We start from the raw sequence: 25,205 nt of genomic DNA, 5'->3' as shown, positions 1-25,205 counted from the left end.
CATCGTGGCTGTGTGGAGGTGGGGACCAGACAAATGTGTAATAGTCACGCAGTGATCCCCTGCTGATCTGAAACATCACACAGGACAATGCGTGTAAATATACGACAGGAAATGTGGCTTACTCAGGCCCGACACCCCCTCCCTATCTCTGTGTGTCTCCCCCCTCCAGCCCCCTACACCCCCTCCCTATCTCTGTGTGTCTCACCCCCTCCAGCCCCCTACACCCCCTCCCTATCTCTGTGTGTGTCACCCCCTCCAGCCCCCTACACCCCCTCCCTATCACTGTGTGTGTCACCCCCCTCCAGCCCCCTACACCCCCTCACTATCTCTGTGTGTGTCACCCCCTCCAGCCCCCTACACCCCCTCACTATCTCTGTGTGTGTCACCCCCTCCAGCCCCCTACACCCCCTCCCTATCACTGTGTGTGTCACCCCCCTCCAGCCCCCTACACCCCCTCACTATCTCTGTGTGTGCAGCCCCCTCCAGCCCCCTACACCCCCTCCCTATTTCTGTGTGTGTCACCCCCCTCCAGCCCCCTACACCCCCTCCCTATCTCTGTGTGTGTCACCCCCCCCAGCTCCCTACACCCCCTCCCTATCTCTGTGTGTGTCACCCCCCTCCGGCCCCGAACAGCCCCTCCCTATCTCTGTGTGATGCCGAGAACAAAAAAAAGACCTTGTAGAGACCGATCCAGTCCTTGGATGACCACTTGACCGAAGAGCCCAAGCTGTAGTGACACTCAATGGCTGTTCCTGGGACGTAGGACTGCGGAACGTTCTGGAAAGTGATCTCGAACGGAGAGATGTTGATGTTGTGATCGCCCATTTCCAAGATGGAGGACCTGCAATGAAAAGTCAACGACAAGTACTGTACCCCAGTGTTATACAGTGACAGACCTGTCCCCACCAGTACTGTACCCCAGTGTTATACAGTGACAGACCTGTCCCCACCAGTACTGTACCCCAGTGTTATACAGAGACAGACCCGTCCCCACCAGTACTGTACCCCAGTGTTATACAGTGACAGACCTGTCCCCACCAGTACTGTACCCCAGTGTTATACAGTGACAGACCTGTCCCCACCAGTACTGTACCCCAGTGTTATACAGTGACAGCCCTGTCCACACCAGTACTGTACCCCAGTGTTACACAGGGACAGACCTGTCCCCACCAGTACTGTACCCCAGTGTTATACAGTGACAGCCCTGTCCACACCAGTACTGTACCCCAGTGTTATACAGGGACAGACCTGTCCCCACCAGTACTGTACCCCAGTGTTATACAGTGACAGACCTGTCCCCACCAGTACTGTACCCCAGTGTTATACACTGACAGACCTGTCCCCACCAGTACTGTACCCCAGTGTTATACAGTGACAGACCTATCCCCACCAGTACTGTACCCCAGTGTTATACAGTGACAGACCTGTCCCCACCAGTACTCTACCCCAGAGTTATACAGTGACAGACCTGTCCCCACCAGTACTGTAACCCAGTGTTATACACTGACAGACCTGTCCCCACCAGTACTCTACCCCAGTGTTATACAGTGACAGACCTGTCCCCACCAGTACTGTACCCCAGTGTTATACAGTGACAGACCTGTCCCCACCAGTACTGTACCCCAGTGTTATACAGTGACAGACCTGTCCCCACCAGTACTGTACCCCAGTGTTATACAGTGACAGCCCTGTCCACACCAGTACTGTACCCCAGTGTTATACAGTGACAGACCTGTCCCCACCAGTACTGTACCCCAGTGTTACACAGGGACAGACCTGTCCCCACCAGTACTGTACCCCAGTGTTATACAGTGACAGACCTGTCCCCACCAGTACTGTACCCCAGTGTTATACAGTGACAGACCTGTCCCCACCAGTACTGTACCCCAGTGTTATACAGTGACAGCCCTGTCCACACCAGTACTGTACCCCAGTGTTATACAGTGACAGACCTGTCCCCACCAGTACTGTACCCCAATGTTATACAGTGACAGACCTGTCCCCACCAGTACTGTACCCCAGTGTTATACAGGGACAGACCTGTCCCCACCAGTACTGTACCCCAGTGTTATACAGGGACAGACCAGTCCCCACCAGTACTGTACCCCAGTGTTATACAGTGACAGACCTGTCCCCACCAGTACTGTATCCCAGTGTTATACAGTGACAGACCTGTCCCCACCAGTACTGTACCCCAGTGTTATACAGGGACAGACCTGTCCCCACCAGTACTGTATCCCAGTGTTATACAGTGACAGACCTGTCCCCACCAGTACTGTACCCCAGTGTTACACAGTGACAGACCTGTCCCCACCAGTACTGTACCCCAGTGTTATACAGGGACAGACCTGTCCCCACCAGTACTGTACCCCAGTGTTATACAGTGACAGACCTGTCCCCACCAGTACTGTACCCCAGTGTTATACAGAGACTAACCTGTCCCCACCAGTACTGTACCCCAGTGGTATACAGAGACAGACCTGTCCCCACCAGGACTGTACGCCAGTGTTATAAAGTGACAGACCTGTCCCCCACCAGTACTGTACCCCAGTGTTATACAGTGACAGACCTGTCCCCACCAGTACTGTATCCCAGTGTTATACAGTGACAGACCTGTCCCCACCAGTACTGTACCCCAGTGTTATACAGTGACAGACCTGTCCACACCAGTACTGTACCCCAGTGTTATACAGTGACAGACCTGTCCCCACCAGTACTGTACCCCAGTGTTATACAGAGACTAACCTGTCCCCACCAGTACTCTACCCCAGTGTTATACAGTGACAGACCTGTCCCCCACCAGTACTGTACCCCAGTGTTATACAGGGACAGACCTGTCCCCACCAGTACTGTACCCCAGTGTTATACAGTGACAGACCTGTCCCCACCAGTACTGTACCCCAGTGTTATACAGTGACAGACCTGTCCCCACCAGTACTGTACCCCAGTGTTATACATGGACAGACCTGTCCCCACCAGTACTGTACCCCAGTGTTATACAGGGACAGACCTATCCCCACCAGTACTCTACCCCAGTGTTATACAGTGACAGACCTGTCCCCACCAGTACTGTACCCAAGTGTTATCCAGTGACAGACCTGTCCCCACCAGTACTGTGCCCCAGTGTTATACAGTGAAAGACCTGTCCCCACCAGTACTGTGCCCCAATGTTATACAGTGACAGACCTGTCCCCACCAGTACTGTCCCACAGTGTTATACAGTGACAGACCTGTCCCCACCAGTACTGTACCCCAGTGTTATACAGAGACAGACCTGTCCCAACCAGTACTCTACCCCAGTGTTATACAGTGACATGCCTGTCCCCACCAGTACTGTACCCCAGTGTTATATACTGGCAGACCTGTCCCCACCAGTACTGCACAACAGTGTTACCCAGTGACAGACCTGTCCCCACCAGTACTGTACCCCAGTGTTATAGAGACAGACCTGTCCCCACCAGTACTGTTCCCCAGTGTTATACAGGGACAGACCTCTGCCCACCAGTACTGCACCCCAGTGTTATACAGTGACAGACCTGTCCCCACCAGTACTGTACCCCAGTTTATACAGAGACAGACCTGTCCCCACCAGTACTCTACCCCAGAGTTATACAGTAACAGACCTATCCCCACCAGTACTGTGCCCCAGTGTTATACACTGACAGACCTGTCCCCACCAGTACTGTACCCCAGAGTTATACAGTAACAGACCTATCCCCACCAGTACTGTACCCTAGTGTTATACAGTGACAGACCTGTCCCCACCAGTACTGTACCCCACTGTTATACAGTGACAGACCTGTCCCCACCAGTACTGTTCCCCAGTGTTATACAGTGACAGACCTGTCCCCACCAGTAATCTACCCCAGTGTTATACAGTGACAGACCTGTCCCCACCAGTACTGTACGCCAGTGTTATACAGCAACAGACCTGTCCCCACAAGTTCTGTACCCCACTGTTACACAGGGACAGACCTGTCCCCACTAGTACTGTACCCAAGTGTTACACAGGGACAGACCTGTCCCCACCACTACTGTATCCCAGTGTTATACAGTGACAGACCTGTCCCCACCAGTACTGTACCCCAGTGTTATACAGATACAGACCTGTCCCCACCAGGACTGTACGCCAGTGTTATAAAGTGACAGACCTGTCCCCCACCAGTACTCTACCCCAGTGTTATACAGTGACAGACCTGTCCCCACCAGTACTGTCCCCCAGTGTTATACAGGGACAGACCTGTCCCCACCAGTACTCTACCCCAGTGTTATACAGTGACAGACCTATCCCCACCAGTACTGTACCCCAGTGTTATACAGTGACAGACCTGTCCCCACCAGTACTGTACCCCAGTGTTATACAGAACAGACCTGTCCCCACCAGTACTGTACCCCAGTGTTATAGAGACAGACCTGTCCCCACCAGTACTGTACCCCAGTGTTATACAGTGACAGACCTGTCCCCACCAGTACTCTACCCCACTGTTATACACTGACAGACCTGTCCCCACCAGTACTGTTCCCCAGTGTTATACAGTGACAGACCTGTCCCCACCAGTACTGTGCCCCAGTGTTATACAGTGACAGACCTGTCCCCACCAGTTCTCTACCCCAGTGTTATACAGTGACAGACCTGTCCCCACCAGTACTCTACCCCAGTGTTATACAGGGACAGACCTGTCCCCACCAGTACTGTACCCCAGTGTTATACAGGGACAGACCTATCCCCACCAGTACTCTACCCCAGTGTTATACAGTGACAGACCTGTCCCCACCAGTACTGTACCCAAGTGTTATCCAGTGACAGACCTGTCCCCACCAGTACTGTGCCCCAGTGTTATACAGTGAAAGACCTGTCCCCACCAGTACTGTGCCCCAATGTTATACAGTGACAGACCTGTCCCCACCAGTACTGTCCCACAGTGTTATACAGTGACAGACCTGTCCCCACCAGTACTGTACCCCAGTGTTATACAGAGACAGACCTGTCCCAACCAGTACTCTACCCCAGTGTTATACAGTGACATGCCTGTCCCCACCAGTACTGTACCCCAGTGTTATATACTGGCAGACCTGTCCCCACCAGTACTGCACAACAGTGTTACCCAGTGACAGACCTGTCCCCACCAGTACTGTACCCCAGTGTTATAGAGACAGACCTGTCCCCACCAGTACTGTTCCCCAGTGTTATACAGGGACAGACCTCTGCCCACCAGTACTGCACCCCAGTGTTATACAGTGACAGACGTGTCCCCACCAGTACTGTACCCCAGTTTATACAGAGACAGACCTGTCCCCACCAGTACTCTACCCCAGAGTTATACAGTAACAGACCTATCCCCACCAGTACTGTGCCCCAGTGTTATACACTGACAGACCTGTCCCCACCAGTACTGTACCCCAGAGTTATACAGTAACAGACCTATCCCCACCAGTACTGTACCCTAGTGTTATACAGTGACAGACCTGTCCCCACCAGTACTGTACCCCACTGTTATACAGTGACAGACCTGTCCCCACCAGTACTGTTCCCCAGTGTTATACAGTGACAGACCTGTCCCCACCAGTAATCTACCCCAGTGTTATACAGTGACAGACCTGTCCCCACCAGTACTGTACGCCAGTGTTATACAGCAACAGACCTGTCCCCACAAGTTCTGTACCCCACTGTTACACAGGGACAGACCTGTCCCCACTAGTACTGTACCCAAGTGTTACACAGGGACAGACCTGTCCCCACCACTACTGTATCCCAGTGTTATACAGTGACAGACCTGTCCCCACCAGTACTGTACCCCAGTGTTATACAGATACAGACCTGTCCCCACCAGGACTGTACGCCAGTGTTATAAAGTGACAGACCTGTCCCCCACCAGTACTCTACCCCAGTGTTATACAGTGACAGACCTGTCCCCACCAGTACTGTCCCCCAGTGTTATACAGGGACAGACCTGTCCCCACCAGTACTCTACCCCAGTGTTATACAGTGACAGACCTATCCCCACCAGTACTGTACCCCAGTGTTATACAGTGACAGACCTGTCCCCACCAGTACTGTACCCCAGTGTTATACAGAACAGACCTGTCCCCACCAGTACTGTACCCCAGTGTTATAGAGACAGACCTGTCCCCACCAGTACTGTACCCCAGTGTTATACAGTGACAGACCTGTCCCCACCAGTACTCTACCCCACTGTTATACACTGACAGACCTGTCCCCACCAGTACTGTTCCCCAGTGTTATACAGTGACAGACCTGTCCCCACCAGTACTGTGCCCCAGTGTTATACAGTGACAGACCTGTCCCCACCAGTTCTCTACCCCAGTGTTATACAGTGACAGACCTGTCCCCACCAGTACTGTACCCCAGTGTTATACAGTGACAGACCTGTCCCCCACCAGTACTGTACCCCAGTGTTATACAGGGACAGACCTGTCCCCACCAGTACTGTACCCCAGTGTTACACAGTGACAGACCTGTCCCCACCAGTACTGTCCCACAGTGTTATACAGTGACAGACCTGTCCCCACCAGTACTATACCCCAGTGTTATACAGTGACAGACCTGTCCCCACCAGTACTGTACCCCAGTGTTATACAGTGACAGACCTGTCCCCACCAGTTCTGTACCCCACTGTTACACAGGGACAGACCTGTCCCAACCACTACTGTACCCCAGTGTTATACAGTGACAGACCTGTCCCCACCAGTGCTGTCCCACAGTGTTATACAGTGACAGACCTGTCCCCACCAGAACTCTATCCCAGTGATATACAGTGACAGACCTGGCCCCACCAGTACTGTACCCCAGTGTTGTACAGTGACAGACCTGTCCCCACCAGTACTGTTCCCCAGTGTTATACAGTGACAGACCTGTCCCCACCAGTACTGTATCCCAGTGTTATACAGTGACAGACCTGTCCCCACCAGTACTGTACCCCAGTGTTATACAGAGACAGACCTGTCCCCACCAGGACTGTACCCCAGTGTTATATAGTGACAGACCTGTCCCCACCAGTACTGTACCCCAGTGTTATACACTGACAGACCTCTGCCCACCAGTACTGTAACCCAGTGTTATACAGTGACAGACCTGTCCCCAACAGTACTCTACCCCAGTGTTATACAGAGACAGACCTATCCCCACCAGGACTGTACCCCAGTGTTATATAGTGACAGACCTGTCTCTCACCAGTACTGTACCCCAGTGGTATACAGAGACAGACCTGTTCCCACCAGGACTGTACCCCAGTGTTATATAGTGACAGACCTGTCCCCCACCAGTACTGTACCCCAGTGTTATACACTGACAGACCTCTGCCCACCAGTACTGTAACCCAGTGTTATACAGTGACAGACCTGTCCCCACCAGTACTCTACCCCAGTGTTTTACAGAGACAGACCTATCCCCACCAGTACTGTACCCTAGTGTTATACAGTCACAGACCTGTCCCCACCAGTACTGTATCCCAGTGTTATACAGTGACAGACCTGTCCCCACCAGTACTGTGCCCCAGTGTTATACAGTGACAGACCTGTCCCCACCAGTACTGTACCCCAGTGTTATACAGTGACAGACCTGTCCCCACCAGTACTGTACCCCAGTGTTATACAGTGACAGACCTGTCCCCACCAGTACTGTACCCCAGTGTTATACAGTGACTGACCTGTCCCCACCAGTACTGTACCCCAGTGTTATACAGGGACAGACCTGTCCCCACCAGTACTGTACCCCAGTGTTATACAGTGACAGACCTGTCCCCACCAGTACTGTACCCCAGTGTTATACAGTGACAGACCTGTCCCCACCAGTACTGTATCCCAGTGTTATACAGTGACAGACCTGTCCCCACCAGTACTCTACCCCAGTGTTCTACAGTGACAGACCTGTCCCCACCAGTACTGTATCCCAGTGTTATACAGTGACAGACCTGTCCCCACCAGTACTGCACCCCAGTGTTATACACTGACAGACCTGTCCCCACAAGTACTGTATCCCAGTGTTATACAGTGACAGACCTGTCCCCACCAGTACTGTATCCCAGTGTTATACAGTGACAGACCTGTCCCCACCAGTACTGCACCACAGTGTTACCCAGTGACAGACCTGTCCCCACCAGTACTGTACCCCAGTGTTATACACTGGCAGACCTGTCCCCACCAGTACTGCACCACAGTGTTACCCAGTGACAGACCTGTCCCCACCAGTACTGTACCCCAGTGTTATACAGTGACAGACCTGTCCCCCACCAGTACTGTACCCCAGTGTTATACAGGGACAGACCTGTCCCCACCAGTACTGTACCCCAGTGTTATACAGGGACAGACCTGTCCCCACCAGTACTGTACCCCAGTGTTATACAGGGACAGACCCGTCCCCACCAGTACTGTACCCCAGTGTTATACAGGGACAGACCTGTCCCCACCACTACTGTACCCCAGTGTTATACAGTGACAGACCTGCCCCCACCAGTACTGTACCCCAGTGTTATACAGAGACAGACCTGTCCCCACCAGGACTGTACGCCAGTGTTATAAAGTGACAGACCTGTCCCCCACCAGTACTGTACCCCAGTGTTATACAGGGACAGACCTGTCCCCACCAGTACTGTACCCCAGTGTTATACAGTGACAGACCTGTCCCCACCAGTACTCTACCCCAGTGTTATACAGTGACAGACCTGTCCCCACCAGTACTGTCCCCCAGTGTTATACAGTGACAGACCTGTCCCCACCAGTACTGTGCCCCAGTGTTATACAGAACAGACCTGTCCCCACCAGTACTGTACCCCAGTGTTATAGAGACAGACCTGTCCCCACCAGTACTGTTCCCCAGTGTTATACAGTGACAGACCTGTCCCCACCAGTACTGTGCCCCAATGTTATACAGTGACAGACCTGTCCCCACCAGTACTGTCCCACAGTGTTATACAGTGACAGACCTGTCCCCACCAGTACTGTACCCCAGTGTTATACAGTGACAGACCTGTCCCCACCAGTACTCTACCCCAGTGTTATACAGTGACAGACCTGTCCCCACCAGTACTGTTCCCCAGTGTTATACAGTGACAGACCTGTCCCCACCAGCACTGTACCCCAGTGTTACACAGTGACAGACCTGTCCCCACCAGTACTGTACCCCAGTGTTATACAGAGACAGACCTGTCCCCACCAGGACTGTACCCCAGTGTTATATAGTGACAGACCTGTCCCCACCAGTACTGTACCCCAGTGTTATACACTGACAGACCTCTGCCCACCATTACTGTAACCCAGTGTTATACAGTGACAGACCTGTCCCCAACAGTACTCTACCCCAGTGTTATACAGAGACAGACCTATCCCCACCAGTACTGTACCCTAGTGTTATACAGTCACAGACCTGTCCCCACCAGTACTGTACCCCAGTGTTATACAGTGACAGACCTGTCCCCACCAGTACTGTACCCCAGTGTTATACAGTGACAGACCTGTCCCCACCAGTACTGTGCCCCAGTGTTATACAGTGACAGATCTGTCCCCATCAGTACTATACCCCAGTGTTATATAGTGACAGACCTGTCCCCACCAGTACTGTACCCCAATGTTATACAGTGACAGACCTGTCCCCAACAGGACTGTACCCCAGTGTTATATAGTGACAGACCTGTCCCCACCAGTACTGTACCCCAGTGTTATACACTGACAGACCTCTGCCCACCATTACTGTAACCCAGTGTTATACAGTGACAGACCTGTCCCCAACAGTACTCTATCCCAGTGTTATACAGGGACAGACCTATTCCAACCAGTACTGTACCCTAGTGTTATACAGTCACAGACCTGTCCCCACCAGTACTGTGCCCCAGTGTTATACAGTGACAGACCTGTCCCCACCAGTACTGTACCCCAGTGTTATACAGTGACAGACCTGTCCCCACCAGTACTCTACCCCAGTGTTATACAGTGACAGACCTGTCCCCACCAGTACTGTACCCCAGTATTATACAGGGACAGACCTGTCCCCACCAGTACTCTACCCCAGTGTTCTACAGTGACAGACCTGTCCCAACCAGTACTCTACCCCAGTGTTATACAGTGACAGACCTGTCCCCACCAGTACTGTACCCCAGTGTTATACACTGGCAGACCTGTCCCCACCAGTACTGCACAACAGTGTTACCCAGTGACAGACCTGTCCCCACCAGTACTGTACCCCAGTGTTATACAGGGACAGACATTTCCCCACCAGTACTGTACCCCAGAGTTACACAGGGACAGACCTGTCCCCACCAGTACTATACCCCAGTGTTATACAGAGACAGACCTGTCCCCACCAGGACTGTACCCCACTGTTATACAGTGACAGACCTGTCCCCACCAGTACTATACCCCAGTGTTATATAGTGACAGACCTATCCCCACCAGTACTGTACCCCACTGTTATACAGTGACAGACCTGTCCCCACCAGTACTGTACCCCAGTGTTATATATTGACAGACCTGTCCCCACCAGGACTGTACCCCAGTGTTATACAGTGACAGACCTGTCCCCACCAAGACGGTACACCAGTGTTATACAGTGACAGACCTGTCCCCACCAGTACTGTAACCCAGTGTTATACAGCGACAGACCTGTCCCCACCAGTACTGTACCCCAGTGTTATACAGTGACAGACCTGTCCCCACCAGGACTGTACCCCAGTGTTATACAGGGACAGACCTGTCCCCACCAGTACTGTACCCCAGTGTTATACAGTGACAGACCTGTCCCCACCAGTACTGTACCCCAGTGTTATACAGAGACAGACCTGTCCCCACCAGGACTGTACCCCAGTGTTATATAGTGACAGACCAGTCCCCCACCAGTACTGTACCCCAGTGTTATACAGATACAGACCTGTTCCCACCAGGACTGTACCCCAGTGTTATATAGTGACAGACCTGTCCCCCACCAGTACTCTACCCCAGTGTTCTCCAATGACAGACCTCTGCCCACCAGTACTGTTCCCGAGTGTTATACAGTGACAGACCTGTCCCCACCAGTACTCTACCCCAGTGTTATACAGAGACAGACCTATCCCCACCAGTACTGTACCCTAGTGTTATACAGTCACAGACCTGTCCCCACCAGTACTGTGCCCCAGTGTTATACAGTGACAGACCTGTCCCCACCAGTACTGTACCCCAGTGTTATACAGTGACAGACCTGTCCCCACCAGTACTGTGCCCCAGTGTTATACAGTGACAGACCTGTCCCCACCAGTACTGTACCCCAGTGTTATACAGTGACAGACCTGTCCCCACCAGTACTCTACCCCAGTGTTCTACAGTGACAGACCTGTCCCAACCAGTACTCTACCCCAGTGTTATACAGGGACAGACCTGTCCCCACCAGTACTGTACCCCAGTGTTATACAGTGACAGACCTGTCCCCACCAGTACTGTACCCCAGTGTTATACACTGGCAGACCTGTCCCCACCAGTACTGCACCACAGTGTTACCCAGTGACAGACCTGTCCCCACCAGTACTGTACCCCAGTGTTACACAGGGACAGACCTTTCCCCACCAGTACTGTAGCCCAGTGTTACACAGGGACAGACCTGTCCCCACCAGTACTGTGCCCCAGTGTTATACAGTGACAGACCTGTCCCCACCAGTACTGTTCCCCAGTGTTATACAGGGACAGACCTGTCCCCACCAGTACTGTACCCCAGTGTTATACAGTGACAGACCTCTGCCCACCAGTACTGTAACCCAGTGTTATACACTGACAGACCTGTCCCCAACAGTACTCTACCCCATTGTTTTACAGAGACAGACCTATCCCAACCAGTACTGTACCCTAGTGTTATACAGTCACAGACCTGTCCCCACCAGTACTGTGCCCCAGTGTTATACAGTGACAGACCTGTCCCCACCAGTACTGTACCCCAGTGTTATACAGTGACAGACCTGTCCCCACGAGTACTGTACCCCAGTGTTATACAGGGAAAGACCTGTCCCCACCAGTACTGTACCCCAGTGTTGTACAGGGATAGACCTGTCCCCACCAGTACTATACCCCAGTGTTATACAGGGATAGACCTGTCCCCACCAGTACTGTACAACAGTGTTATACAGTGACAGACCTGTCCCCAACAGTACTGTACCCCAGTGTTATACAGTGACAGACCTGTCCCCACCAGTACTGTACCCCAGTGTTATACAGTGACAGACCTGACCCCACCAGTACTGTTCCCCAGTGTTATACAGTGACAGACCTGTCCCCACCAGTACTGTACCCCAGTGTTATACAGTGACAGACCTGTCCCCACCAGTACTCTATCCCAGCATTATACAGTGACAGACCTGTCCCCACCAGTACTGTACCCCAGTGTTATACAGAGACAGACCTGTCCCAACCAGTACTCTACCCCAGTGTTATACAGTGACAGACCTGTCCCCACCAGTACTGTACCCCAGCGTTATATACTGGCAGACCTGTCCCCACCAGTACTGCACAACAGTGTTACCCAGTGACAGACCTGTCCCCACCAGTACTGTACCCCAGTGTTACACAGGGACAGACCTTTCCCCACCAGTACTGTACCCCAGTGTTATACAGTGACAGACCTCTGCCCACCAGTACTGTATCCCAGTGTTATACACTGACAGACCTGTCCCCACCAGTACTGTAACCCAGTGTTATACAGCGACAGACCTGTCCCCACCAGTACTGTACCCCAGTGTTATACAGTGACAGACCTGTCCCCACCAGGACTGTACCCCAGTGTTATACAGGGACAGACCTGTCCCCCACCAGTACTGTACCCCAGTGTTATACAGTGACAGACCTGTCCCCACCAGTACTGTACCCCAGTGTTATACAGAGACAGACCTGTCCCCACCAGGACTGTACCCCAGTGTTATATAGTGACAGACCAGTCCCCCACCAGTACTGTACCCCAGTGTTATACAGAGACAGACCTGTTCCCACCAGGACTGTACCCCAGTGTTATATAGTGACAGACCTGTCCCCCACCAGTACTCTACCCCAGTGTTCTCCACTGACAGACCTCTGCCCACCAGTACTGTTCCCGAGTGTTATACAGTGACAGACCTGTCCCCACCAGTACTCTACCCCAGTGTTATACAGAGACAGACCTGTCCCCACCAGTACTGTACCCCAGTGTTATACAGTGACAGACCTGTCCCCACCAGTACTGTGCCCCAGTGTTATACAGTGACAGACCTGTCCCCACCAGTACTGTTCCCCAGTGTTATACAGTGACAGACCTGTCCCCACCAGTACTCTACCCCAGTGTTCTACAGTGACAGACCTGTCCCCACCAGTACTGTACCCCAGTGTTATACACTGGCAGACCTGTCCCCACCAGTACTGCACCACAGTGTTACCCAGTGACAGACCTGTCCCCACCAGTACTGTACCCCAGTGTTACACAGGGACAGACCTTTCCCCACCAGTACTGTACCCCAGTGTTACACAGGGACAGACATTTCCCCACCAGTACTGTACCCCAGAGTTACACAGGGACAGACCTGTCCCCACCAGTACTATACCCCAGTGTTATACAGAGACAGACCTGTCCCCACCAGGACTGTACCCCACTGTTATACAGTGACAGACCTGTCCCCACCAGTACTATACCCCAGTGTTATATAGTGACAGACCTATCCCCACCAGTACTGTACCCCACTGTTATACAGTGACAGACCTGTCCCCACCAGTACTGTACCCCAGTGTTATATATTGACAGACCTGTCCCCACCAGGACTGTACCCCAGTGTTATACAGTGACAGACCTGTCCCCACCAAGACGGTACACCAGTGTTATACAGTGACAGACCTGTCCCCACCAGTACTGTAACCCAGTGTTATACAGCGACAGACCTGTCCCCACCAGTACTGTACCCCAGTGTTATACAGTGACAGACCTGTCCCCACCAGGACTGTACCCCAGTGTTATACAGGGACAGACCTGTCCCCACCAGTACTGTACCCCAGTGTTATACAGTGACAGACCTGTCCCCACCAGTACTGTACCCCAGTGTTATACAGAGACAGACCTGTCCCCACCAGGACTGTACCCCAGTGTTATATAGTGACAGACCAGTCCCCCACCAGTACTGTACCCCAGTGTTATACAGATACAGACCTGTTCCCACCAGGACTGTACCCCAGTGTTATATAGTGACAGACCTGTCCCCCACCAGTACTCTACCCCAGTGTTCTCCAATGACAGACCTCTGCCCACCAGTACTGTTCCCGAGTGTTATACAGTGACAGACCTGTCCCCACCAGTACTCTACCCCAGTGTTATACAGAGACAGACCTATCCCCACCAGTACTGTACCCTAGTGTTATACAGTCACAGACCTGTCCCCACCAGTACTGTGCCCCAGTGTTATACAGTGACAGACCTGTCCCCACCAGTACTGTACCCCAGTGTTATACAGTGACAGACCTGTCCCCACCAGTACTGTGCCCCAGTGTTATACAGTGACAGACCTGTCCCCACCAGTACTGTACCCCAGTGTTATACAGTGACAGACCTGTCCCCACCAGTACTCTACCCCAGTGTTCTACAGTGACAGACCTGTCCCAACCAGTACTCTACCCCAGTGTTATACAGGGACAGACCTGTCCCCACCAGTACTGTACCCCAGTGTTATACAGTGACAGACCTGTCCCCACCAGTACTGTACCCCAGTGTTATACACTGGCAGACCTGTCCCCACCAGTACTGCACCACAGTGTTACCCAGTGACAGACCTGTCCCCACCAGTACTGTACCCCAGTGTTACACAGGGACAGACCTTTCCCCACCAGTACTGTAGCCCAGTGTTACACAGGGACAGACCTGTCCCCACCAGTACTGTGCCCCAGTGTTATACAGTGACAGACCTGTCCCCACCAGTACTGTTCCCCAGTGTTATACAGGGACAGACCTGTCCCCACCAGTACTGTACCCCAGTGTTATGCAGTGACAGACCTCTGCCCACCAGTACTGTAACCCAGTGTTATACACTGACAGACCTGTCCCCAACAGTACTGTACCCCAGTGTTATACAGTGACAGACCTGTCCCCACCAGTACTCTATCCCAGCATTATACAGTGACAGACCTGTCCCCACCAGTACTGTACCCCAGTGTTATACAGAGACAGACCTATCCCAACCAGTACTGTACCCTAGTGTTATACAGTCACAGACCTGTCCCCACCAGTACTGTGCCCCAGTGTTATACAGTGACAGACCTGTCCCCACCAGTACTGTACCCCAGTGTTATACAGTGACAGACCTGACCCCACCAGTACTGTTCCCCAGTGTTATACAGTGACAGACCTGTCCCCACCAGTACTGTACCCCAGTGTTATACAGTGACAGACCTGTCCCCACCAGTACTCTATCCCAGCATTATACAGTGACAGACCTGTCCCCACCAGTACTGTACCCCAGTGTTATACAGAGACAGACCTGTCCCAACCAGTACTCTACCCCAGTGTTATACAGTGACAGACCTGTCCCCACCAGTACTGTACCCCAGCGTTATATACTGGCAGACCTGTCCCCACCAGTACTGCACAACAGTGTTACCCAGTGACAGACCTGTCCCCACCAGTACTGTACCCCAGTGTTACACAGGGACAGACCTTTCCCCACCAGTACTGTACCCCAGTGTTATACAGTGACAGACCTCTGCCCACCAGTACTGTATCCCAGTGTTATACACTGACAGACCTGTCCCCACCAGTACTGTAACCCAGTGTTATACAGCGACAGACCTGTCCCCACCAGTACTGTACCCCAGTGTTATACAGTGACAGACCTGTCCCCACCAGGACTGTACCCCAGTGTTATACAGGGACAGACCTGTCCCCCACCAGTACTGTACCCCAGTGTTATACAGTGACAGACCTGTCCCCACCAGTACTGTACCCCAGTGTTATACAGAGACAGACCTGTCCCCACCAGGACTGTACCCCAGTGTTATATAGTGACAGACCAGTCCCCCACCAGTACTGTACCCCAGTGTTATACAGATACAGACCTGTTCCCACCAGGACTGTACCCCAGTGTTATATAGTGACAGACCTGTCCCCCACCAGTACTCTACCCCAGTGTTCTCCACTGACAGACCTCTGCCCACCAGTACTGTTCCCGAGTGTTATACAGTGACAGACCTGTCCCCACCAGTACTCTACCCCAGTGTTATACAGAGACAGACCTGTCCCCACCAGTACTGTACCCCAGTGTTATACAGTGACAGACCTGTCCCCACCAGTACTGTGCCCCAGTGTTATACAGTGACAGACCTGTCCCCACCAGTACTGTTCCCCAGTGTTATACAGTGACAGACCTGTCCCCACCAGTACTCTACCCCAGTGTTCTACAGTGACAGACCTGTCCCCACCAGTACTGTACCCCAGTGTTATACAGTGACAGACCTGTCCCCACCAGTACTGTACCCCAGTGTTATACAGTGACAGACCTGTCCCCACCAGTACTGTACCCCAGTGTTATACACTGGCAGACCTGTCCCCACCAGTACTGCACCACAGTGTTACCCAGTGACAGACCTGTCCCCACCAGTACTGTACCCCAGTGTTACACAGGGACAGACCTTTCCCCACCAGTACTGTAGCCCAGTGTTACACAGGGACAGACCTGTCCCCACCAGTACTGTGCCCCAGTGTTATACAGTGACAGACCTGTCCCCACCAGTACTGTACCCCAGTGTTATACAGTGACAGACCTCTGCCCACCAGTACTGTAACCCAGTGTTATACACTGACAGACCTGTCCCCAACAGTACTCTACCCCAGTGTTATACAGAGACAGACCTATCCCAACCAGTACTGTACCCTAGTGTTATACAGTCACAGACCTGTCCCCACCAGTACTGTGCCCCAGTGTTATACAGTGACAGACCTGTCCCCACCAGTACTCTATCCCAGTGATATACAGTGACACACCTGTCCCCACCAGTACTGTACCCCAGTGTTATACAGTGACAGACCTGTCCCCACCAGTACTGTTCCCCAGTGTTATACAGTGACAGACCTGTCCCCACCAGTACTGTACCCCAGTGTTATACAGTGACAGACCTGTCCCCACCAGTACTCTATCCCAGCATTATACAGTGACAGACCTGTCCCCACCAGTACTGTACCCCAGTGTTATACAGAGACAGACCTGTCCCAACCAGTACTCTACCCCAGTGTTATACAGTGACAGACCTGTCCCCACCAGTACTGTACCCCAGTGTTATATACTGGCAGACCTGTCCCCACCAGTACTGCACAACAGTGTTACCCAGTGACAGACCTGCCCCCACCAGTACTGTACCCCAGTGTTACACAGGGACAGACCTTTCCCCACCAGTACTGTACCCCAGTGTTATACAGTGACAGACCTCTGCCCACCAGTACTGTAACCCAGTGTTATACACTGACAGACCTGTCCCCAACAGTACTATACCCCAGTGTTATACAGAGACAGACCTGTCCCCACCAGGACTGTACCCCACTGTTATACAGTGACAGACCTGTCCCCACCAGTACTATACCCCAGTGTTATATAATGACAGACCTATCCCCACCAGTACTGTACCCCACTGCTATACAGTGACAGACCTGTCCCCACCAGTACTGTACCCCAGTGTTATATATTGACAGACCTGTCCCCACCAGGACTGTACCCCAGTGTTATACAGTGACAGACCTGTCCCCACCAGGACTGTACCCCAGTGTTATTCAGTGACAGACCTGTCCCCACCAGTACTGTACCCCAGTGTTATACAGTGACAGACCTGTCCCCACCAGTACTGTACCCCAGTGTTATACAGAGACAGACCTGTCCCCACCAGGACGGTACCCCAGTGTTATATAGTGACAGACCTGTCCCCCACCAGTACTGTACCCCAGTGTTATACAGAGACAGACCTGTTCCCACCAGGACTGTACCCCAGTGTTATATAGTGACAGACCTGTCCCCCACCAGTACTCCACCCCAGTGTTATACACTGACAGACCTCTGCCCACCAGTACTGTTCCCGAGTGTTATACAGTGACAGACCTGTCCCCACCAGTACTCTACCCCAGTGTTATACAGAGACAGACCTATCCCCACCAGTACTGTACCCTGGTGTTATACAGTCACAGACCTGTCCCCACCAGTACTGTGCCCCAGTGTTATACAGTGACAGACCTGTCCCCACCAGTACTGTACCCCAGTGTTATACAGTGACAGACGTGTCCCCACCAGTACTGTGCCCCAGTGTTATACAATGACAGACCTGTCCCCACCAGTACTGTACCCCAGTGTTATACAGTGACTGACCTGTCCCCACCAGTACTGTACCCCAGTGTTATACAGTGACAGACCTGTCCCAACCAGTACTGTACCCCAGTGTTATACAGTGACAGACCTGTCCCCACCAGTACTGTACCCCAGTGTTATACACTGGCAGACCTGTCCCCACCAGTACTGCACCACAGTGTTACCCAGTGACAGACCTGTCCCCACCAGTACTGTACCCCAGTGTTAGACAGGGACAGACCTGTCCCCACCAGTACTGTACCCCAGTGTTATACAGGTTCAGACCTGTCCCCACCAGTACTGTGCCCCAGTGTTATACAGTGACAGACCTGTCCCCACAGGTACTGTACCCCAGTGTTATACAGAGACAGACCTGTCCCCACCAGGACTGTAGCCCAGTGCTATATAGTGACAGAACTGTCCCCACCAGTACTGTCCCCCAGTGTTATACAGTGACAGACCTGTCCCCACCAGGACTGTACCCCAGTGTTATTCAGTGACAGACCTGTCCCCACCAGTACTGTACCCCAGTGGTATACAGAGACAGACCTGTCCCCACCAGGACTGTACCCCAGTGTTATATAGTGACAGACCTGTCCCCCACCAGTACTGTACCCCAGTGTTATACAGTGACAGACCTGTCCCCACCAGTACTGTAACCCAGTGTCTTACAGTGACAGACCTGTCCCCACCAGTACTGTACCCCAGTGTTATACAGTGACAGACCTGTCCCCCACCAGTACTGTACCCCAGTGTTAGACAGGGACAGACATGTCCCCACCAGTACTGTACCCCAGTGTTATACAGTTTCAGACCTGTCCCCACCAGTACTGTGCCCCAGTGTTATACAGGTTCAGACCTGTCCTCACCAGTATTGTACCCCAGTGTTATATAGTGACAGACCTGTCCCCACCAGTACTGTACCCCAGTGTTATACAGGTTCAGACCTGTCCTCACCAGTATTGTACCCCAGTGTTATATAGTGACAGACCTGTCCCCACCAGTACTGTACCCCAGTGTTATACAGTGACAGACCTGTCCCCACCAGTACTGTAACCCAGTGTTATACAGCGACAGACCTGTCCCCACCAGTACTGTACCCCAGTGTTATACAGTGACAGACCTGTCCCCCACCAGTACTCTACCCCAGAGTTATACAGTGACAGACCTGTCCCCACCAGTACTGTACCCCAGTGTTATACAGCGACAGACCTGTCCCCACCAGTACTGTACCCCAGTGTTATACAGAGACAGACCTGTCCCCACCAGGACTGTACCCCAGTGTTATACAGCGACAGACCTGTCCCCACCAGGACTGTACCCCAGTGTTATACAGTGACAGACCTGTCCCCACCAGTACTGTAACCCAGTGTTATACAGCGACAGACCTGTCCCCACCAGTACTGTACCCAGTGTTATACAGGGACAGACCTGTCCCCACCAGGACTGTACCCCAGTGTTATATAGTGACAGACCTGTCCCCACCAGTACTGTACCCCAGTGTTATACAGGGACAGACCTGTCCCCACCAGGACTGTACCCCACTGTTATATAGTGACAGACCTGTCCCCCACCAGTACTCTACCCCAGTGTTATACAGTGACAGACCTGTCCCCACCAGTACTGTACCCAGTGTTATACAGGGACAGACCTGTCCCCACCAGGACTGTACCCCAGTGTTATATAGTGACAGACCTGTCCCCACCAGTACTGTACCCCTGTGTTATACAGGGACAGACCTGTCCCCACCAGTACTGTACCCCAGTGTTATACAGAGACAGACCTGTATAACAGTGTGAGAGAGAGAAAACCACATCGAGAGAGAGAGACAGACTGAGAGTCAGAGAGAGAATGAGAGTGAGAGAGAGGGAGAGAGGCAGGTACGGAAAGAGAAAGGGATAGCTAGTGACAGGGAGAGACAGAGGGGAGACAACCAGAGAGAAAGAGCGACAGAGTGACAGAGAGATAGATAGAGAGAGAGGGAGAGAGAGAGAGAGAGAGAGAGGGGAGAGAACCAGAGAGAAAGAGCGACAGAGTGACAGAGAGATAGATAGAGAGAGAGGGAGAGAGAGAGAGAGAGAGAGAGAGACAGAGGGGAGAGAACCAGAGAGAAAGAGTGACAGAGAGATAGATAGAGAGAGAGACAGAGAGGAAGAGAGATTCAGAGTGAGAAAGACAAAGTAACAGAGAGATAGATAGAGAGAGAGAGAGAGAGACAGAGAGGAAGAGAGATTCAGAGAGTGAGAGAGACAATGTGACAGAGACATAAACGGAGAGAGAGAGAGATAGAGAGGGAGAGACAGAAAGGAAGAGAGATTCAGAGAGCGAGAGAGACAGAGTGACAGACATAAACGGAGAGAGAGACAGCGAGACAGAGAGGGAGAGAGATTCAGAGAGCGAGAGCGACAGAGTGACAGAGAGATAGATAGAGAGAGACAGAAAGGAAGAGAGATTCAGAGAGCGAGAGAGACAGTGACAGACATAAACGGAGAGAGAGACACAGAGAGACAGAGAGGGAGAGAGATTCAGAAAGCGAGAGCGACAGAGAGATAGATAGAGAGAGAGAGACAGAGGGGAGAGAACCAGAGAGAAAGAGCGATAGAGTGACAGAGGGATAGAGAGAGAGAGAGAGAGAGAGAGAGAGACAGAGAGGGAGAGAGATTCAGAGAGCGAGAGCGACAGAGTGACAGAGAGATAGATAGAGAGAGAGAGATAGAGAGAGAGAGACAGAGAGGAAGAGAGATTCAGAGAGCGAGAGAGACAGTGTGACAGAGAGATAGATAGAGAGAGACAGACAGAGAGAGAGATTCAGAGAGCGAGAGCGACAGTGACAGAGAGATAGATAGAGAGAGAGAGAGACAGAGAGGAAGAGAGATTCAGAGAGCGAGAGCGACAGTGACAGAGAGATAGATAGAGAGAGAGAGAGACAGAGAGAGAGAGATTCAGAGAGTGAGAGAGACAGTGTGACAGAGACATAAACGGAGAGAGAGAGAGAGAGACAGAGAGGAAGAGAGATTCAGAGAGCGAGAGAGACAGTGTGACAGAGACATAAACGGAGAGAGAGAGAGAGAGACAGAGAGAGAGAGAGAGATTCAGAGAGTGAGAGAGACAGTGTGACAGAGACATAAACGGAGAGAGAGAGAGACAGAAAGGAAGAGAGATTCAGAGAGCGAGAGAGACAGTGACAGAGACATAAACGGAGAGAGAGAGAGAGAGAGAGAGAGACAGAGAGAGTAAACAACTTTCTGACTCTCCAGACGCTCCTGTCTGCCACGAGCAATAGATGGCTCACTTACCGGTGGAGTGTCTGGGTGGTGGGGGTTGGGCTAAGTGTGTCTGTGTGTGTGTGTGTGTGTGTGTGGGCGCACGTGCCCTGTGCCTGTGCCTGTGGGTCGGATTAGGTTCCGCCTGTCTGCCTCACCGTTCTGTGCTTGTTGTTTCCATGATCTCCAGGCCCCAGCACCTCCCACTTCCGGCAGCGATGGGGCCCTCTCATTTGTCACTGAAATCACAGAATCCCTGCAGTGTGCAAACAGGCCCTTCGGCCCATCAAGCCCACACTGACCCTCCAAAGAGTAACCCACGCATCCCCTTACCATTGTTACTCTACATTTACCCCCAACTAATCCACCCTAACCTGCACATCCCTGGGCAATACGGGACAATTTAGCACGGCCGATCCCACCCTAACCTGCACATCCCTGGGCACTACAGGGACAATTTAGCACGGCCAATCCCACCCTAACCTGCACATCCCTGGGCACTACGGGACAATTTAGCACGGCCAATCCCACCCTAACCTGCACATCCTTGAGCACTACGGGACAATTTAGCACGGCCAATCCCACCCTAACCTGCACATCCCTGGGCACTATGGGACAATTTAGCACGGCCAATCCCACCCTAACCTGCACATCCTTGGGCACTACAGGGACAATTTAGCACGGCCAATTCACCCTAACCTGCACATCCCTGGGCACTACGGGACAGTTTAGCACGGCCAATCCCACCCTAACCTGCACATCCCTGGGCACTACGGGACAATTTAGCACGGCCAATCCACCCTAACCTGCACATCCCTGGGCACTATAGGGACAATTTAGCACGGCCAATTCACCCTAACCTGCACATCCCTGGGCACTATGGGACAATTTAGCATGGCCAATCCTACCCTAACCCGCACATCCCTGGGCACTATGGGGACAATTTAGCACGGCCAATCCCACCCTAACCTGCACGTCCCTGGGCACTATGAGACAATTTAGCACGGCCAATCCCACCCTAACTTGCACATCCCTGGGCACTATGAGACAATTTAGCACGGCCAATCCCACCATAACCTGCACGTCCCTGGGCACTATGGGACAATTTAGCACGGCCTATCCACCCTAACCTGCACATCCCTGGGCACTACGGGACAATTTAGCACGGCCAATCCCACCCTAACCTGCACATCCCTGGGCACTACGGGACAATTTAGCACGGCCAATCCCACCCTAACCTGCACATCCCTGGGCACTACGGGACAATTTAGCATGGCCAATCCCACCCTAACCTGCACATCCCTGGGCACTACGGGACAATTTAGCACGGCCAATCCCACCCTAACCTGCACATCCCTGGGCACTATGGGACAATTTAGCATGGCCAATCCCACCCTAACCTGCACATCCCTGGGCACTACGGGACAATTTAGCACGGCCAATCCCACCCTAACCTGCACATCCCTGGGCACTACGGGACAATTTATAATGGCCAATCCGACCCTAACCTGCACATCCCTGGGCACTACGGGGACAATTTAGCACGGCCAATCCCACCCGAACCTGCACGTCGTTGAAATGTTTTAGGAAACCGAAGCATCTGGAGGAAACCAATGCAGACATGGGGAGAATGTGCAAATTCCCTCAGCACTGACCCTCCCACAGCACCCACTCCCTCAGCACTGACCCTCCCACAGCGCCCACTCCCTCAGCACTGACCCTCCCACAGCACCCACTCCCTCAGCACTGACCCTCCCACAGCACCCACTCCCTCAGCACTGACCCTCCCACAGCACCCACTCCCTCAGCACTGACCCTCCCACAGCGCCCACTCCCTCAGCACTGACCCTCCCACAGCACCCACTCCCTCAGCACTGACCCTCCCACAGCACCCACTCCCTCAGCACTGACCCTCCCACAGTGCCCACTCCCTCAGCACTGACCCTCCCACAGCACCCACTCCCTCAGCACTGACCCTCCCACAGCCACCCGCTCCCTCAGCACTGACCCTCCCACAGCACCCACTCCCTCAGCACTGACCCTCCCACAGCCACCCGCTCCCTCACAGACTGAGGAGGAGGTGCAGAATCTCAGAGAAACCTGTAAAACGCTAACGTGACGAGAAGGGGGCAGGACGTTTTCGGTGTGCGGGGTGGTTTCAGAACCGGGGACGGATATGGCCCACAGTCCAATAGAGAGGGTTGAAGACTGAAATCAGGACACATGTCTACATCCCTGACAATGGGGGGGGGGGGTGAGCATGAGCGATTCCCTGCCTCAGACACAGGTCCAGCGCTGAAGTATCCAAGGTATTCAACGCAGACTTGGTTACAGTTCATGGAGGGCCAGGGGGAGAAGGGGTCGAAGGGTATTTGGGGGTTTGTGGGTGGGAGCGGCGAGCATTTGGAAGCGGGGAACAGGGGACTCAGCTGGATGATCTCCCAACGATTGCGGTAGCAGGCTGGACGGGCTGAAGGGCCAGCTCCTGCCCCTGCTCTCCACGAGGTAACGTCAATCCCCACACCCCGCCAGCCCAGGCGGGATTTGGGAATTGAAGGGAAAATCCCAGCTCCTGGCTTAAAATGGATTGAATAATCCAGGCAGCTAGCGTCTCCATCTGCTGGAGGGTCGATAGAGTTCAGCACAGAGCGAGGGACATTCAGCCCCCTACACCCCCTCCCTATCTCTGTGTGTGTCACCCCCCTCCAGCCCCCTACACCCCCTCCCTATCTCTGGGTGTGTCACCCCCCTCCGGCCCCCTACACCCCCTCCCTATCTCTGTGTGTGTCACCCCCATCCAGCCCCCTACACCCCCTCCCTATCTCTGTGTGTGTCACCCCCTCCAGCCCCCTACACCCCCTCCCTATCTCTGTGTGTGTCACCCTCCTCCAGCCCCCTACACCCCCTCCCTATCTCTGTGTGTGTCACCCCCTCCAGCCCCCCTACACCCCCTCCCTATCTCTGTGTGTGTCACCCCCTCCAGCCCCCTACACCGCCTCCCTATCTCTCTGTGTGTCACACCCTCCAGCCCCCTACACCGCCTCCCTATCTCTGTGTGTGTCACCCCCTCCAGCCCCCCTACACCCCCTCCCTATCTCTGTGTGTGTCACCCCCTCCAGCCCCCTACACCCCCTCCCTATCTCTCTGTGTGTCACACCCTCCGGCCCCCTACACCCCCTCCCTATCTCTGTGTGTGTCACCCCCTCCAGCCCCCCTACACCCCCTCCCTATCTCTGTGTGTGTCACCCCCTCCAGCCCCCTACACCCCCTCCCTATCTCTGTGTGTGTCACCCCCTCCAGCCCCCCTACACCCCCTCCCTATCTCTGTGTGTGTCACCCCCTCCAGCCCCCTACACCCCCTCCCTATCTCTCTGTGTGTCACACCCTCCAGCCCCCTACACCCCCCTCCCTATCTCTGTGTGTGTCACCCCCTCCAGCCCCCTACACCCCCTCCCTATCTCTGTGTGTGTCACCCCCCTCCGGCCCCCTACACCCCCTCCCTATCTCTGTGTGTGTCACCCCCTCCGGCCCCCTACATCCCTTCCCTATCCCTGTGTGTGTCACCCCCTCCAGCCCCCTACACCCCCTCCCTATCTCTGTGTGTGTCACCCCCCTCCGGCCCCCTACACCCCCTCCC

The 25,205-nt window shown here is 53.4% G+C and overlaps 1 protein-coding gene across 1 annotated transcript in view; it reads right to left on the bottom strand.

Moving 5' to 3' along the window:
* LOC148134714 (uncharacterized) overlaps positions 1-21,797 on the bottom strand; it is a 31,011-nt gene extending 9,214 nt beyond the window's left edge. Inside the window, exons 1-3 of the mRNA XM_087985480.1 lie at positions 21,727-21,797; positions 676-841; positions 1-67 (exon numbers count right to left, since the gene is read on the bottom strand). The exon at positions 1-67 is cut by the window's left edge and continues 33 nt beyond it. Coding sequence (XP_087841606.1) covers positions 1-67; positions 676-841; positions 21,727-21,749 — 256 coding nt within the window. The 5' untranslated portion in view covers positions 21,750-21,797. The remainder of the gene's footprint in view (positions 68-675; positions 842-21,726) is intronic.
* Positions 21,798-25,205: the final 3,408 nt, after the last annotated feature.

This window comes from Chiloscyllium plagiosum, unplaced genomic scaffold (genome assembly GCF_037043375.1).
Source record: "Chiloscyllium plagiosum isolate Xiang-an unplaced genomic scaffold, Cpla_swu_hap1 HiC_scaffold_53X, whole genome shotgun sequence".
In the NCBI taxonomy this organism is placed as follows: domain Eukaryota; kingdom Metazoa; phylum Chordata; class Chondrichthyes; order Orectolobiformes; family Hemiscylliidae; genus Chiloscyllium; species Chiloscyllium plagiosum.
Note: the sequence above shows the minus strand (reverse complement) of the source record. Positions and strands in the feature narration are given on the sequence as shown.